This window comes from Pipistrellus kuhlii, unplaced genomic scaffold (assembly GCF_014108245.1).
Source record: "Pipistrellus kuhlii isolate mPipKuh1 unplaced genomic scaffold, mPipKuh1.p scaffold_m20_p_15, whole genome shotgun sequence".
Lineage (NCBI taxonomy): Eukaryota > Metazoa > Chordata > Mammalia > Chiroptera > Vespertilionidae > Pipistrellus > Pipistrellus kuhlii.
In genome coordinates, this window is record NW_023425460.1 from 34,199,955 (window position 1) to 34,217,616 (window position 17,662).

General features: G+C 47.0%; 2 protein-coding genes across 5 annotated transcripts in view; one reads left to right on the top strand and one right to left on the bottom strand.

The window, feature by feature from the left end:
• SLK (STE20 like kinase) overlaps positions 1-6,150 on the top strand; it is a 43,686-nt gene extending 37,536 nt beyond the window's left edge. For all 3 annotated transcript variants that reach the window (XM_036438937.2, XM_036438938.2, XM_045582069.1), the window contains one exon: positions 2,648-6,150. In XM_036438937.2, coding sequence (XP_036294830.1) covers positions 2,648-2,794 — 147 coding nt within the window. In that variant the 3' untranslated portion in view covers positions 2,795-6,150. The remainder of the gene's footprint in view (positions 1-2,647) is intronic.
• Positions 1-17,662, bottom strand: part of COL17A1 (collagen type XVII alpha 1 chain) — a 54,923-nt gene that overhangs the window by 562 nt on the left and 36,699 nt on the right. The window contains exons 36-53 of one of the 2 annotated variants that reach the window (XM_036438936.2): positions 17,352-17,387; positions 16,827-16,904; positions 15,825-15,878; positions 15,065-15,088; positions 14,902-14,967; positions 14,561-14,593; positions 13,935-14,060; positions 13,229-13,366; positions 12,663-12,734; positions 12,208-12,327; positions 11,486-11,575; positions 11,282-11,392; positions 10,653-10,799; positions 10,116-10,415; positions 9,530-9,667; positions 9,236-9,298; positions 9,010-9,090; positions 8,616-8,671 (exon numbers count right to left, since the gene is read on the bottom strand). In XM_036438936.2, the coding sequence (XP_036294829.1) occupies positions 8,619-8,671; positions 9,010-9,090; positions 9,236-9,298; positions 9,530-9,667; positions 10,116-10,415; positions 10,653-10,799; positions 11,282-11,392; positions 11,486-11,575; positions 12,208-12,327; positions 12,663-12,734; positions 13,229-13,366; positions 13,935-14,060; positions 14,561-14,593; positions 14,902-14,967; positions 15,065-15,088; positions 15,825-15,878; positions 16,827-16,904; positions 17,352-17,387 (1,730 nt within the window). In that variant the 3' untranslated portion in view covers positions 8,616-8,618. Of the gene's footprint in view, positions 1-7,703; positions 8,672-9,009; positions 9,091-9,235; positions 9,299-9,529; positions 9,668-10,115; positions 10,416-10,652; positions 10,800-11,281; positions 11,393-11,485; positions 11,576-12,207; positions 12,328-12,662; positions 12,735-13,228; positions 13,367-13,934; positions 14,061-14,560; positions 14,594-14,901; positions 14,968-15,064; positions 15,089-15,824; positions 15,879-16,826; positions 16,905-17,351; positions 17,388-17,662 lie in introns of those variants that run through there. The other variant, XM_036438935.2, reaches the window with a different exon arrangement.

Genomic DNA, 17,662 nt, shown 5'->3' on the forward strand with positions numbered 1-17,662 from the left:
TATTATCACTATATGATCCTTTCCCTTTGTTAACTCTCAAACTTAAAGCTGTATTTCCTCTCAGGCTTCTTGCCTGCTATACATTTCAACCATTCCTTTCTTCTATTCATCCAATCAGTGAATTACAGAAATATGAATTTAGCACCTATTATTTGTTAACTTTTCTAGAGGAAGTGAAATGACCAAGTCAGTTGATAGTGTGGCTTTTAATTTAAATTTTATTTTTAAATTCTTGAATAGGTAATTTACATGGTTCAGAATTCAAAAGGCATGGAAGGGTAAACAGTGAGAAGAAGTCTCTTTCTCTAGTTTCTTTTAACTCTTTGCAGTCTAGCTTTCATTTCAGACTCCCAAATTGAACTTTAACAGGTCACAAAGTGAGTTGGTAATAACCAGGTCCTATGACATTATCTAATGGTTCTGACTATAAATCTTGTTTCTTAAAATTCTCTTCTCGCCTGACTTTTGTGATACACTCTTTTCTTTGTGCTCTTTATCACCTTTTGTCATCCAGGTACCTGAAGTGTAGACATTTTTCAGTTTTACATCCTTAGTTCTGTCCTTTATCTTGATGTTCTTATAGCTAGTCATGACTTAAACTGTTGCATATTTAAGGATAATCCCCAAACTTGTATAGTAGGAGTTGTATAGAGCACAAATTCTGAAGTCATACAGATCTGGATTCAAGTATCAGTGTTGACACTGATTAATTTTGTTATTTAACATTTCTAAGTCTAGTTCTCCTTATTTGAAAAATTTATCTTAGTGGGGTTAAGACAGTTAAAAGAAGTGCTGTGTGCACAGCAGTAGTCCCAGTACTTGAGCGTGGTCAGGGTTCAATGAATGGTTATTATTGCTACTATTGTTTATTGTTTTATTATTAACATTCTCAGAGCTCCAATTTTCCACCTTGACGTTCCATTCCTCATTTCATTCAGGCTTCTGTTCCAATATCATTTCATCAAAGGTTCTTTTTTGGATCGCTATATAGAAAATAGACTCCATGCCCACCTCAAACACACTCTATCCCCTCACCTTTCTTTGTTTTTCCTCATAGCATTCATCACCACCAGATACATTTGTTTATTGTTTGTTTTCTCTCACAAGAATGTAGGCTCCTTGAAAGCAAGGATATTATTGCTTTGGTCACTGGTACATCCCTAACTTTTAGAATAGTTCCTGCACATTATAATGATCATTACATACCTGTTGAATGTTGACTAAAGATTGTAAACTCTGTGGAGATAAAACAAAACTTAACATCCTTTTTTCTTCATCTATGCGTCACCCTTTTCCTCTCTCTCTATTCCCTTCACCAACAGATGTTCTTTCCGCATTCCTGTTCTCTTGCCATCTAGGCTAAAAATCTGAATTATTTTTCATTTCCATGATACCCTACATTCAATCATAATATTTCTCTTTTCATATTATCATGTTACTACTTGCTTAACATTGTTCAATAATATACTGATGGGCCTTCTGGTCTTTAGCTCCTTTTCTTTTTTCCTACTTGCCTACCATCACCAGAATATTTACCCTTAAGAACATTTCTGATACTTGCTATGACATGCACTTGCTATGACATGCACTGACCACCAGGGTGCAGACGTTCTGACCGATAGGTTAGCTTGCTGCTGGAGTCAGGTCAATCAGGATTGAGTGAAACAGGCTGGACATGCCCTGGAGCCCACCTGCAGTCCCTCTCTGGCTAGCTAACCTCTTGCTTCTCTCCCTAGCTCTGATTGTGCACTGGTGGGGGTCCCTCGGCCTGGCCTGTGCCCTCTCACAATCTAGTACCCCTTGGGGGATTGTGGTTGGAGAGCTGGTTTCGGCCTGGCCCCCACTGGTGTAACGAATTCATGCACCAGGCCTCTGATAGGGTATAATTACTATTACTCAAATCATTTTTGCAGTTTCCTGCCTCTGTCTTGTTTCATCTCCCTTTGTCTGGCATGCCTTCCCCATCTGTCTATTAATTTCTTATCTTGACTTCAAGACTAAATTCATGTTTCATTTTTTCTGAGAAACCTTGTGTCCTTCCATCTTCTTCTATACTTTGATCGTACCTCTGTAGCAATCATTGAATCACTTTTCTGCAAAGTCAATGATATCTCAGATATTTGTCAAGCACTTATATTTGCTATGTATTATGGAGATATAATGTTGAATCTGATTTAGGTTTTAACTTTAAACATTTTATAGTCCAGTGTTGTAGAAAAAACATGCACATCAATAATCAAAATAAAAAATAGAAAATGGTAAGTCCACATGGAGTCACAGATAATAGTAGGTGCCATCTATTGAGTACCAAGTATGTGTTAAGTACATCATCATCACATTTAATCCTCACACAGCAACCCAGTGAGGTGTAGGTGGTGTTTTCCCTATTTATAGCAGAAGAATGAAATGATTCTGTAAGATGGAGAAGATAAGTAATTGACCCAAGTTGGCCATTAGTATGGCTGAGCCAAGACTTGATTTGAACCTAGGGCTGTGCACAGCCTTTGACCCTAACTATTGAGCATCCTGTCCTTCCATAGGATAATATACAGAGAATGTGTTTGGGGCAAATAGTTTTATCTTGGCCACCAGAGTAAATTCTGTTTGAAATACCAGTACATAATTTCCTTTTCCTTTCCTTTTTAAGACACTGGAAGAAGAATTTGCCAGGAAATTGCAGGAACAGGAAGTGTTCTTTAAAATGACTGGGGAGTCTGAATGCCTTAACCCATCAACACAGAGCCGAATTTCCAAGTTCTATCCTATCCCTAGCTTGCATTCCACTGGATCATAACAATGAGAAGTATTCTGTGGTTTAGTTTGGCTTTTGAAATATGTCATTTTTTCTCTTCATCTTCTGCCACAGTCTACATAGAGAGTGCACGAAGACAATCACCTGCCTCACCTTCTACAAGTTTTTTGTTTGTTTGTTTATCTTGTTTATTTAGCAAAGATGAAGGGAAAGGAACTAAGACAGATGTTGGGCCATGTTGGCATAGAAGCATTTTGCAGTAATTCCCTAAGGTGATTTTTTATACTAGTATTAATCTTAAACATTGTGTTCTTTAGATGCTGTTACCTAAAAAACTTTTAGAGGTATAATGTTTAAAATTATTTTAAAAAACTTGTTATGTCACTGAGTATTAGTAAATATCTTTGGAACTCTGCTGTAGAGAGTTGGAGTAATTTTCTCTGGGTGAATCAGCTCTCATGAAAAAGCTATGAGTTGCTCAAAATATAATACTGATTCATTAAATCAATTTTATCTTTAAATATCAATACACTCTTTTAAAAGAGAAAAATTATTTCAGTAATCTAATATAATTATCTGTTTAGGCCTGAGCTAGTATTCAAGGGTGCTGGTTTTATTAAAATAGTGCCTAAAACACTAAATTTCAATTGAGTCTAAAATAGGATTTTCTTTTTTTATTCCACAGGGACAAAACATCCTTAGCATTAAGCGTTATTGTTTTTTAAATCTTGGTTCTGTTACCATTTGATAAAAATGTTCATCCTAAATGTGTTGTTCAAGGTTAGAAACAGGAAAGAAAAAAACAAAACAAAAAACTTTTAGATGTCCAAATTGGATATGTATTACTCACTAAATTAAAAAAAATATATAGATTTAGCTCTCCCAGCTTATTTTTAAAAATAATACATGAGCTAAATGATTTCTCTCATCTCAGTAAATTCTGTTCATTGAAAACTGTCAGAGGCCTTGTGGCTCCGAGTTACATATTTTCTGAAATTGATTTTAAAAGGCATTTAATCAGAATAGTTTAAAAAAAATAAAATATTTAGGCAAATGTTGGAAATGACTTAGTTGTTTTGAAATAGTCATTTATATTTTGGTTTTATTTTGTTCCATGCTTAAATTATTTTATTTGAGTGGGAAAAGCCTGAAACCTATATCCATGTGGTTACTGATATGTATAATTATTAATGAAATGCTCACTCTTAGTCCCTCTTGAGGCTTAGAATTTTAAGCACGTGTCAGGTCAAACAGTATTGTGAACTGTACTGTGCTGTGTGACACAGTAAGTGATGCTGCCTGCCATTTGCAACCTTTTTTCTTTTAAGAGCACCAGGTACCAAATTGTACAAGTTTCAGTTTTTGTTACATTACATTTGATGCTGATGAAAATTTAAATGTAACTGTGGGAACACTTATTAAGGAAATGTAAATATCTGTAGCACTTTCTTGCAGTTAATTTGAAAACTTTGAATGCTGAACCTTATTTTGTCAGTGGTTTAGATGATTTAAATGCATGTATGATTTTCATTTTATAATTGTTTTGACAAGCATAATTTACTTGGACAACTTTGTGGGTAGCCTTAAGTTCTGGCCAAGTTTGTTTTTTATATATAAATATATAAATATATATACACATATATATTATGTATGGTTGTAAATTCATACATTTATCATATGAATGTGTTACTGTATACAAAACTCCTTTAATGCTTTATTCTCAAATGCTGGGTTCAAAAATGTTTTGAAAGCCTTTTAAAATATATATCTTTATAAAGTAATATTCAGGATGATGGAAATTGTTTATATTATGATAAAAATTACAGTATAAAGTTACTCAGTGTATTTAATGATTTATTTTAAGAGGGAAAGAGGAGGAAGGCTCTCTTTGGAATTTTCAGTGGACATTTTTTTGGTATCATGTAAATTATATTCTGTATGCTAAATAGTTTATGGCACATAATTCATTTGGTCTGAATATTTGATTCTTTTTATTCCTTTTAACTCGATATTGAGAAAAGGAAAGAGGCTCAGAGTAGAACGGTTGACACTCTGGTAAGTTTATTTGCAACTGTTTGTATCTCCCTTAAAACTGCCCTTTGGATTCAGTATTAATGCTTGTCTTCTTTCAAATATGACCATATCATGTGTCCGAAGGCCTACAGAGTGATACATATATAGAGGTGAAACGTTGATTTTAATATTTAAGTGTTTTGTTATAGAATATGCTGTTTGTACCCATCCTTGCCCATTTCTTCTTAGGCCCTGTATTCAAATAGATAATAGTGATCTTTCTTTCTTGCATGTAGTGTAGATGGGCAGTGGGGGAGGGGCACAGACTTCTTTGAAATCGAAGAATGCAGTCAAATCCGCTCCTGATTTGGATGTTGTTGTGGCAGAATGTGCTGTGAAATGCATAAAAGAAATTCTTCATCTGTGTACCCTAATTGCTCATCCTCCCCTCTTCTCCCTGTGTGCTGCGGACACACCAGACCGCCACCTTTCTGCAGGTCTAGCTCTTAGAGCTCGTTGCACCAGGCTGCCTTTCCTAGTCCTGTCAACCCATTGTTAGTGTGAATCGCTGAATTAGCTGCTATATTATGTGGAGTCACAATTAAGCTTTTTCTTACTCTTTTCTATGGGGAAGCTATAGGGTGGGTCAGGAGGAAATTGAATGCTTATACTTTGCTGAAAATATTAGAACTTTCCTCTAACAGGATACAGCAAATTGTAGTTAAATATAAACCAGAACCAGAGCTACCTCTAAGTAGTGTTTCCTCAAGCACAAAGCTCTCAGGCATATGAGACCCACTTTAATGGAGGGTCTCTAATTTCTCAAGCATTAGCGAGTTTCAGAAGCAACTGTCTTTTGTATTCTTCCAAGTTCCCTTGTAACTACACACTTTTTCCCATTCCTCACTGTGCTTAAATGACAGTCTCTTCTGAGAAGCCAAATTCTGTCAAATGATTAGCTAGAGATAGTGTTGATTAAAGGAAACCTAGAACTGAGGTGAAAGGGGAGAGTTAGTTCTAGTGCTAATAGTCCTCTGATTAAATAAACCAATTCTTTTCTGGGAAATGTTCTTTTATGGGAAATGGGATATTTTAAATGCTAAGTTTAAGGCGCAACAGTTAATGCCTCTGTTGTTACCTTTCTGTGGCTGACATGGTTTTGCTATAGCTTTACGCTTTCTGCTACTAAGCTTCGGGTAGAATGTTATACCAGTTTTAAATGTTGGCTGCAGCTTTTTGTGATCCTTCTTTGATTTGCAGTGTAATAACTTCACAAACTAAGTTTTCAGAATTTTGTTTCGGATTATGCCTCTTGTCTACTTGGGAGCAATTTGTCTTTTCAATCATGAGATTAACAAATGAAAAATAAAGTTGTTTCTTAATCTGTGTTGAGAAAGCAGCTTTTATTGAGAACCATTGAAACAGGATTGTCATACATGAGAACAGCATGCAGCTTTTTTGGGGTCTACATTTTTAACACTTGCAGTCCTCTAGGTCTTCTGGCCTTTCAGACTTATTAGAGGTGCTTAAAATATTTCCATCACCATATGTATATGTACATATTTTTTTCTTTCCCCTTTTCCCCTTGAGATGGATTCTTTTTCTCACCAAACATTTCACAAGCCATATGACCTCACTTTTGCTAAAAATAACCTCTTTTTGTCATTGATATGTTCATGCAAGATTCAGTAGACACCAAGCAGTATCATTTGGAAAGAGTTCAGCTTGGCTGGAGGGAGGCAAAGCATGTCATTTTCTAATCCAGGAGCATCATACATTACTGAGCTCATTCTTAACTTTTGTGTGTTTTTAAAATAGAAACCAAAGAGGCTCAGAGTCATTGCCTTCCCCTGAGGACATATCTGTCTGTTTTTTTCTGGGTCCTAATCAGAGAAGGTAAGCAGGTTTGGACTTTCACTTAATTCACATGGTCTTAGGACTCTGAGCTCAGCCTGAGGATAGAGTGTCAGCCTGTGGACTGAAGGGTCCCAGATTCGATTCTGGCCAACGGCACATGCCTGGGGTTTCCGGGCTCGATCCCCAGTAGGTGGTGGGCAGGCAGCAGCCAATCAATGATTCTCTCCTGTCATTGATGTTTCTATCTCTCCTTCTTCCTTCCTCTCTGAAATCAATAAAGAAATGTATTTAAATAAAAAACACTAAATGGACTCAGACTTTAGGTAAGACTTTAGATAAAACTAAAATATTAAAAAGGTAAAATGTAGTCATTTATTTTTTTTAAATTTTTTTATTTTTAAAATATATTTTATTGATTTTTTACAGAGAGGAAGGGAGAGGGATAGAGAGCTAGAAACATTGATGAGAGAGAAACATTGACCAGCTGCCTCTTGCACACCCCCTACTGGGGATGTGCCCACAACCAATGTACATGCCCCTGACCAGAATCGAACCCGGGACCTTTCAGTCTGCAGACCAACGCTCTACCACTGAGCCAAACCGGTTTCGGCCAATGTAGTCATTTATTATACAATAAGTTTTCATTAGGAAGTAAAAAGCTTGAAATTCTGGAGGCCTTATGAACTCATTAAAAAAACAAACAAAAAAAAAAACCACGCAGACCAGTGGTAGCCTTGTCTGAATTTGCATTTCTGTGGGGCATTTGATGTTTGTTTTTCCTTAATAGGCAGTTTGATATTCCATATTACTTGTTTTGCCATTACAATTCCTTTGTCCCAGGATAAATCACTACATTAGCTGAAACTAATCTTGTTACTCTTCTGTTGCATATATGTTTAGTTCAAGTAATTTATGCTTAGGGAAACTCTTCAAATACTAGTTTCTAATTGCCCAAGTTGAATTATTAATTCCAGATGAAGGTCTGCCTTTAATGATCTCAAAGATTAAACAAAATACCAGAAACTGTGTCCCAGAATATTTTTTCGTAATAGTGTTAGAATCAAACCCAAAATATTTTTCCCTTAATGTTGGATGGATCACATTACACATATTAAAAAAGGAAAAAATCCTTTAATCGGAAATTTTACTTTTGAAATGACTTTTCATCTAATAGACCACATTAACATTTTTAGACACTGAAAAGCGCTTAAAACCAACTGCACCCAGTACCCAATGCCATTTGCTTAAGTGCAGAACAGGTGACACCTGGCCCAGCAGTGGCTATTCTATTTTCCCTCTCTCTCTTCTTGCCCCTTGCCCTTCTATTTGCTGATCTATAAACTCTAGCACAGACCTATGGATATAGATTACAGCTACCATCAAACTTTCTAAGTAAGTGGGACTATATGTAGTGAGAAATAACAGTTAGAAACCCCGTAGCCACCTTCATGAGAAATGAATTTCTTAACTTTTTCAGTTGCAAGAGTGGCTCCTTAGCCAGCTGTTTTCTGTGACTAGAGAATGCGGAGTGAACGGGAGGAAGGAGCTGACAGCTTTACAGCATTAATCAGAATGCACTCCCATTAAGTGTAACCCACAGGAAGGCAGCCCCCACCATCCCCTTCTTCCATTTTCTGGGCTTATTTACAGGCAAAACTCAAGGACAGCTGAGCCAACTCGTAGGGAACTGGCTTTCCTAGGTTAGGGCTTGGACTAACGTTAGAGGCCAAGGAGCTCACATCTAGTTAGCAGAGAAGTGTGTCTGCTGCCACACACTGCAGCTACTCAAGTCTACCCAACGAAGCTGTTGCAGATGGCGTGTCTTTGAATTATTTGTATATGCGTATATTGTGTCAGACTAAAATAAGTGTGTAGTTGACTGTTTGACTGTTTGGCATTGAGACTCCAGCTTTCATCCTTTGGAGAGATTTTGACCTAAGCACCATAAGCCATTGCAAGAACTGGTCTGGGGGATGTGATACCAAGGGTAGGCAGCTCATGGCTTAGTGGCGATGCTTCTCCTCCTCCGCCCAGCATAGATTTGGTCACCTGAAAGTTAGAAGATGAGTAGTACGTTAAAAAATACCTTGTGGCCTGTGGGGGCTTTAACGTGGGCAATTATGGCAACTGTGACTACTTGCAAAACTGGCTTGAAAGATGCACTCTTTCGTAAGACTATCAACTTATTTAGACTGTTTACCCTCTTTCAGTACCAGATTGGTTCTCCTTTTCCTCCCTGCACTGGCACTCTCTTTCCTTTCTCCCCTGCTGGCTGTTTGTTTGTTGTGCAGATTACATTGTTGGCAGGATCTGCCTTTAGTAATTCACATTTGCCTTAATTCTCCAGGCTTGCTAGGGAACAAATCTCTGTGGCAGTGGAGGCTTACCTCTGTCTCCTTTTTCTCCCTTGATCCCTTGAGGGCCGGGTGGCCCAGGCCAGCCAGGTGGCCCAGCAGGGCCCCTCTCACCTAGGAGGAGAGATGGGTGCTAAGTAAAGCAGGAGTGTGGGGCCTGGAGGACCGGCAGAGTCCAGCAAGGCATTGGCAAGGGAGCTGCTCTTCAGCATGAGGTTGTTACACGGGATTCTGGTGGCCATTTCCTGCCACTATTTACCTCTGGGTCCTGCGATGCCAACCTCTCCCTTTTGCCCAGGGGGTCCTGGAATGGCTCCATAAGCTGCAAGGAGAAAAAACTGGCCTTAGACTAGCAGTCGCCAAGAAGCTGGGGAGATAAAGGGATTTGTTCACACACACACACAGACAGTGGCAAAGTTTGAGCTTGTAAGAGGAAAACAAAGTTTAGAATTTGTAAGAGTTTTAGCATCTCAGTGTTAATAATGGGGTTTTCCAGGAGACTGGTTTCTGGGAGCAAGGTACAGGTTGGGAAAACAAGCGGGGAGGCGCTTACTTCGGAAGAAGTCCATGAGGTCCTCGGTCACATTGCTGTAAGCAGAGAAGACCTTGCTGATGCCTGGGGGGCCCTGGGGCCCCGGCCGGCCTGGTGGGCCTTGCATGGTGTGGGCCAGCCCTTGCAGCAGGCCCTGACCTGTAAAGCATGAAAGTGTGGGCGCACTCTTCACAGTGGGAGTACAGCACCCGACTGTGTAGCTCCCAACGCAACCAGAGGAGGTTAAGTGACAGGAGGGAAAAGCCTGCGGCTTCCTTGTCTTCCCTGTGCTGGGGCCTTACATCAGAAGCCTGTTAGCCAACAACCTCCCCTCAGCCCAGCAGACACAGTCATCATCACAAAGACTTCTGAGACCAAAGCTCAGATTCTCCCCTGCAGCAGGTGTTGTCTGGGGCCCCTTGAACTAAGCTGACAGAATTAGGTTGGGGCTTCCCGTCTTCAGTCCCCGTCCTTCTGACTCCAGAATTGCTGGCCTCCCAACCTGGGTGCTTCAAAACCAGAGGGTCAGCTTCTGGAGCCCAGATGGGGAAAGGCTACCATGCTCCCGCGCCCTCCACAGCACTGAGGCCTACGCGCCCCAACTTACGCTGCAAGCTCTCAGACACCCGGACAGCCAGCTCGTTGTAATCCAGACCTCCAGCAAAGCCAGCCCCGAACTGTCCACTGTCACTGCCATACAAGCCCCCTTCCGGGCCAAAGGCTCCCCCTTCACCCAGGGAGCCGCCGCTGGTTCCTCCTACGCCCATGGAGGAGCTGTAGGAGGTGCTCCTGCTGGCCGACGAGCTGCTGTAGGAGCCATCCAGCGACCCCAGGCGGCCGTCTCCAGGTGGGCCCTGGGGCCCAGGAGGGCCTGGGGGACCCACAATGAAGCTGCGCACATCGGGACCTGTGGGGAGGAAGCGGCGTGAGTGGAGCTCAGGTCCGGGTGGAGGGAGAGTGGGAGTTAAGGGGGTTGGTCTCTCAGAGCCTCAACTCTCCTGAGCAGGATATGAACTCCAAGGCACTGGCATTCTCTGACTAGTGCCTGTCATGGATGTGGCCTCCCAGGGTCCTTCACCTGCTCCCCTGACGGAGAGGCAAGGCCTGGGAAGGAGCAGAGAGGACAGCAGCAGCAGGCACTTACTTGTCAGGTAGCTAATCAGTTCACTCCGGAAGCTGTCGCTGTTTTCAGCTGCGTAGGTTGCCAGTGCTCCCGAGACACCCGGAGGCCCTCGAGGGCCCGGGGGACCCGGAGGGCCTGGAGGGCCTGGGATGGAGGACAAGCCAGCAGCTGAGCAGGAGGCAAGAGAAAGAAAGGTCAGAGGTCGCCCTGTGAGAATGCTGAATTCCCAGCTCAGGGACCCCTCTTGAGAAGGAGAGGATGAGGAAGGAACAACTGACACCCAGGGCACCACCAGGGAATTGACTGCCCTTGACTGGCCCTCCCTCTTCCAATCCTGAGTTGTATTCAACCCAGATCCTATCCCCATCCCTCAGCCTTCCTGCCCCCGAGGGTTGAACTCTGCCTGGCTCCTGCTCATGGAGGACACACTGGCTCATGAGCTGCCTGAGGGCAGTGCTGCACCTGGGAGCACTGTCCCTCCCACTTTGCCCGCTGATGGGACAGACTGAGCACCTCCAAGCTCCTATGTCCCTCTGTAGGGCCCAGCCCTGTACATGCTGCAGGAGGACTTGGTAACTGTAAGTGGATTTAACTCCTTATAAAAGCCATGCAGCCCTCTGCCCTCCTCACCCCTGCTCCCCACGCCTTACTGTGCAAGTAAGATGAGAGGTCCTCCACGCTGATGCTGGACCACCCGTTGCCTGGGATCCCTGGTGGCCCAGGGGGACCTGGTGGCCCGACGATGCCTCTGAATTCAGATCCTGAGATGCCAAGGAAAAGCAAAGAGTTGGTCATGGCCGGGGCCAGGGAGCTTTGCCAAACCACTTGGACAGATGTCCCCTGCTCAGCCTTACCTTGCAACAAGGAGCGGAGCTCCTCAAAGGATGTTCCCGGCAAGCCAGGGGGCCCTGGGGGGCCAGGAGGTCCCAAGCTAATTCCAGAACCTGAGGAACAAAATCTCAAGTTGTGATGGATTCAGATGAGATAGCGAAGGCAGTTAGAAACACCTGTGAGAGGAAGCCAGCTAAACAATGTAATCAGAAGTGGGAGCAAGACAGGGAAGAGGCAGGAGGAAGGGACAGGCAGAGGAACGCAGAGATACAATCCGGGGTAATGACGCCAAGGAGGAGGGGCCCCAGTCCTGGGAAGAGCATAGGTCATACAGGGCTCATATCCATCCTGCCAGTGTGTGTATGTGTATAGAAAGGTGTGTGTATGGAGGTGTATGTATATGTATGCAGACGTGTGTGCGCAGAGAAGTGTGTGTGTGATTTGTACGTATAGATGTGTGTGTATGAAAGTGTCCATGTGAGGTGTGTTTGTTTAGAGAAGTGTGTAGGGGTGTATTTGTGTGTCTAGAGAAGTGTGGGAGTCCTGTGCAAATTCTATGAAGGACGGTGCCCAAGACTCATTTAGGCTTCCCTCACCAGGCTCTTTGACCTGTTCTGCAGCCTCGGTTTGAATAGCTCCGAATGCCATTCACTCCCTCTGGGTCTGTGCAGCCGGGTCATGGGCCATTTCAAGGAAGGTCAGCCTGAACCCCTGACCACCTGGCCTGCAAAGGACAGATACTCACTCGAGATGTAGCTGAGAATGCGGCTGCTCAGCTCTGCATAGTCCAAAGACTGGAGGGACCAATCTCCACCGGCTCCTGGGCCCGTCAGGTACTGACGTAGATACTGACGCACTTCATCCCCTGAAAGGGAAGGGTGTGGTGGCATCGCCTGGGCCATGGGACAGTGTGGTCTCCCCGCACAGACTGGCTGCTAAGTGAGAGCCCTGGTTCTTGGGCCCACGGTGGTGGGGGTGGGGTGGGAATCTGCAAGCTCCCAGGTATCTGAGGAGCAGCTGCCAGATTTGCTGCCTCCTTCCTGTCAGTGGCTGGGAGCAATGAGGGAATGGCTCCTTGTCCTAAAGTACCACCTCCCCTATGCAGCCCCCACAAGGCTCAAGAGGGACAAGATGCGCCTGACAAGGGAGGTCAGGAGAAGGCAAAGGGGTTCCCACACCCACCCCCTGCAAGAGACTTACGCTGCAATGCAGCCAGGATGTCTTCAGAAGTGATGGAGGCAGCTGACAACGAGCTGATGCTGTACCCGGAAGCTGTTGGGAAGGGGAGCTGGGGTTACCTGCTTACCTGTACTAAAGCAGTACCCCCCTTACTCCAGAATCATAGACGGTCAACGGGCTGTTCCCACTCTGGGGAGATGAACCAAGGGGGCGGGGGGGGGGGGGGGGGCATTAGGAGGTTGTTTTAAAAGCATGGAAAGGTGGTGGAAGGTTGTTGGGTAAATGCAGTTTGCTATGGAGGTGCTTTAGCCTAAGGCCTACGAGATCCCACCAGCCCGTAGGATCCCATTTCACATATTTAGGACACAGCCCTCAGCCGTAAGAAGGCTCACTGAACACGGCTGTGCAGCATTTCGTCATCTGAGCAAAGCCTTTTGAAGCCAGCACCAGGGGGCCTGATTAACCTGGGGCCCGATTTGAATGCCATGTTCAGAAGAAAGGCAAAGCTGCACAAATTAGGAGACAAGGTTCAGGGAACAACAGTGAGCCCTGGGAGAAGGGTCATTCCAGGGGTGGGAGAGGCTTACTGCGTAAGTAGCTCACGACGTAAGAAGCCAGCTCTGAGTAGTCGAAAGTCTCTCCATTGATGGTGGTGACAGGCCCGGGGGGACCAGGTGGGCCTGGGGGACCCTGAACTCCAGATAGGTAAGACCTAACACTGTCACCTGCCAACAAACAAAGCAAAGTCAGGCCTGTCCCCAGGCGGGTATGTGCTTCCCATGGAGGTGACCGAAGCACCAGATGAAATGCCTACCACACCCCACACACGGCCCAAGGCAGAGCAAGCAGGGAGCCTCGGTGTCCCTTACAGATAAAGAAACTGAGGCAGTGGCCTCGGCGGGCCAGGGGGTGCTCGGCGGCTGTGGACCAATAAGACTTTTCAGCCACTCATTTAGCAAAGGTCTGTTGCTCACATTTGTGGAAAATACATCCATGGTTAGTACAGGGATGGGGTCGGGAATTAACACATGTGAAAGTGAGTGTGTAGCTGTGTATGCATGTGGACAAGCGTGTGGGTGTGCGAGTGTCTACTTGGGTGAGGCTGAAGTCATGTGTGTGGACAGCTAGCAGGCAGGAGCTCATGGACCTGCTGTCTTGCATGCAGGGGTGGAAGACCTGGGCCTGGCCATACAGACTGCTGACCTCCAACACAGATGTGCATGCACCTGCGCACAACCCCGCACACATGCACACGTGTGCACACACACACTGCCCGACTGGCCTGGCACTCACTCTGCATGTACTCAGAGATGTACTGCTGAATCTCCTGGCCAGAGCTGCTGAGGGAGCCTGGGGGCCCAGGCGGTCCAGGGGGGCCTGGGGGGCCCGGCATGAACATGGTGCCAGATGATGATCCCCCTGGAAGAGAGAAAGCCTGAGCTGACTTCTCCACCTTAGGGGCAGACAAAGGGGCCAGGCACTGCCCCCACCAGCTGGAGGGAGGGTCTTTCCCGGAAGAAAGGACAGTGGCGAAGAGAAGGCTCCCCAGAAGGAGAGGGGTGCCTGCAGCAGCCACTGTCTGCAAGGGGCACGGAGATGGGAGCTCTCCAGACCAAACCCTCTGTCCTCGCTGGGCAGCCTGCTCACCACCCCACAGCAACCCTCATCTCTGAACACCCCCGGCTCCCAGGGCTTGCTCTAGCGCCATCTCTTGTCATGGGCATTGCTAGTCACCTTTACACACAGGGTCCTTCCCTCCTGCCCCACTAACATGTAACCTTAAGGCAGCTCAGAGATCCTAGCATGCGGAGAAAGTGCCTATTCAACACTGAATCATGACTGAACGAATGAATCATGTCCTCACTGGCAATGATCAGCCTTCAAGAAGGAAAGAAACTTCGGTCACCTTTGGTCCTTACCTTGATATGAACCACCAGGAATCCCAGGATCACCTGGAATCCAAAACAAGAAGCCCTTTTTACATCACCTCCTCCAGGAAGCCTTCCTTGGTTAAGCCCAACCACACCTATCAGCATGTGGCTCAACAGTTGTCTCATGCCTCTGTTTCCTCAATGACACCACAAGCTCCCTTTGGGCAGAGACTGTGTGTCCTTACATCCTCCTCCCTTCCTCCCTTCAGCTTCTCCTTTCTTCCCCTCAAGGCTTTAGCACCAATAAATATCTGCTGGTCACTCTTTGGGCTCTGGGAGCCAGCCTTACTCCTGCTCCTCACTGCCTTCTTGGCTGCTCCCTTACTGACCTTTGTCACCTTTGGGTCCCGGTGGGCCTGGTGGTCCCTGCAGGTTGAATCCCAGAGAACTGGAATCTGGAAGCCAACACCATACACAGTGCAGTCAGCCAGGGCTGGGAGTGGCTCTAGCCAGAGCCTGCATTGGGGCTGGGGGTGAGGCCTGAGCACTTACCTGAGGCTGAGAACCCTGGGAGGCCTTGCTCGCCTGAGGAACACAGTGAGAATGGACAGTCAGTACCTAGAGTAGTACACACACACACACACACACACACACACACACAAAGCGCGCGTGCACACATGGGTTCTCGGTCACTCATAGATACACATGCTAATCTCTGGCCAAAGGCTCTTGGAACACCAGCTTTTGCCAACCCCAACCCCAGGTTTTGCTTGATGCCAGCTCTGCTCTACCTTGGTGTCCTCAGGGGCCTGGAGGGCCGGAGGGAAGGAGGCTCAGAGTTGGAGATACATATGAGCCAGACAATGTGAATTCAAGGGGCCCATGGGGAGGGGATGGGCTCCAGGGCTGGGAAAGAGATGGCTTGGGCTCCTCCTGCCTCTCCTCCCACCAGGCCAATGCAGAGGCAGAAATCCTGTGTAAAGCTTCTGGCCATCATGCCTCCCCCACCCCAGGCTCCAGGGATATGGCAAGAGAGTGAAGAAATGCCCCAGCTCATCAAGCCTCATCTAAACTCTGCTGGACATGCTGGGCACATACAGGCTCCTGTACTCCCTACGACACGGCTCTCACCTTTGGGGCCTCGGGGGCCTGGAATGGAAGGTCCTGCAGGAGAGAGAGGGGAAAAGGCAATGCTGAACTTACAGAGCCGATCCTGCCTGCCCCGAGGAGCAGGGCCTGTGTCCTCTCTTAAGTGCCTAGCTTCCCTGTGCCCCACGATCCCCCACCTCCAAAAGATCCCCGAGATGCTCACCCGGTGGCCCAGGTGGTCCAGGTGGGCCTGGGGGACCTCGTAAATCAACACCCTCTGTAGGGAGAAGAAAACGGGAATGAGTACAAGCTGACACAGGGGTGCTTTCCACCAGCTTCTCCCCTCACCAGGATCGTCAGTGCCAGGCACCCTGGGATGCATGCATACCCCCACACCAGACGCCCTCTGCTGTGGTGCCCTTGCTCAGAGGCAGGGCGGGGCTACAGTCAAACTCCCTGATAGCTCATATGGGTACAGCAAGTGCTAGGCAAGAACATGGCTTCAGTGTCGAGAGCCTGAGTTCAAATCTCTGCTCCACCACTTCCAGCTGGTGACCCGGGGCGAGTTCTCAATATTTCCCAGGAACAGCTTCCTCCTCTGTAAACCAGAGGCACGTGGCCTATAGCACAGGGCCCCGTGAGGACAGATGCCACAGCACAGGGGCCCCGGGAGGACTCAGTGGGAAGCCACGGCACCATGTCTGGTACACATGACAGCGGGCCAGGGATGGCTGTCACCTTGGCGGTTCAGCTGTCTAGACGCTCAGGTGCTGAGGTGGAGGCCCAGCAGCCTCTCCACCTGGGCTCCTTAACGGACTTTGGGAACAGGAGGACCAGGAGTTCACCCTCCCAGGCCAGGCCTGAGGCTGAGAACCCAGGTCACTGCTCCCGTGACAGGGGCTGCAGTACTGCTGCCAGCAACACTAGCCGTGCCTGGATCACTTGGAGGCCCTGCGTGACCCTGGAATCTGAGAACCTTTCTGACAGCTGCCCCATCCCCATGAATCACGCCCCCTTGGACCCCTAACGCTGACAAAGCCCCTGCTGTCCTCGGCTGGCACTGTGTTCCAGAGGACTGTCATGCTCACCTGCACGGGTGTGTGTGTGTGTGTGTCTGTGTGTGGCTCCGATGACTCACTGGTGCAGTTGCCACAGGCCCCGTTGTCCTGACCTCGCTGCCACCCCCCTTACACCCCACCCCCTGCATCTGCCCGGGGACACTCACGGGCAGAGAGGACTTCAGAGATGGAGCCGGTGCTGCTAATGAACGATTCCCCAGCAAGTCCTTGCTCCCCGCGCGGGCCTGTGGGAGAGAGTGAGTCAGGGTGGATGCCTCCAGCAGAAATCCCTCCGGGGACCTGCAGCCCAGCTGCCTGGGTCAGGGCAGGCCAGAGCATCGACTGCAAACGGGAGGAAGTGGACTGGCTTTCCCCCAGCCTGACTTGTGTGTTTTGGTATCTGGAGAAGTCCCTGGTCACCACAATCAGGGTCTGGTCACAAGAGGCCCGAGGCCAGTGAAAACAGCTGGCTTGACCAGGTGGCCACAGAGCCTCAAGGCCTCAAGTTCGACTGACCCCTGCCTTGCAGCGGAGGCTTCGCAAAGCTCTTGGTGAAGAACCATCCCCCCCCCCCCCCACCTCTTTCCCCAAAAGCAGGTCTCGCTTTCTTTACAGACCGGGGTCCAAGTCCAGCCCTGGAAGGAAGCCCTCCCGGCTGAGACCACCGGTGTGTGCTCTCAGGCGTGGCATACCTTGCTGTCCTGGGAGACCAGCTGGGCCAACAGGACCTGGAAATGAAGAGAAGGCTTTGTCACACCTCTAGGGTCCCCGTGCGAGAAAGAGCTGAAGACCAGGTGGGTCCTGGGTACACGCCTAGCATCCTCACAAGGTGTGGACAGTAACCCAGAGAGGCCAGCTTGCACTGGGCCCCTGGATGGGCAGGACCGCCCCTCAGACTCTGCTCTTTAACAACCAGGGACTTCTACGTGCCCCAGCGCCCCCGCCCTCACTGGAGTTGATCAGGAGGGAAGGCTGGTCCATACCTGCCTTGGTCATGTTAAAT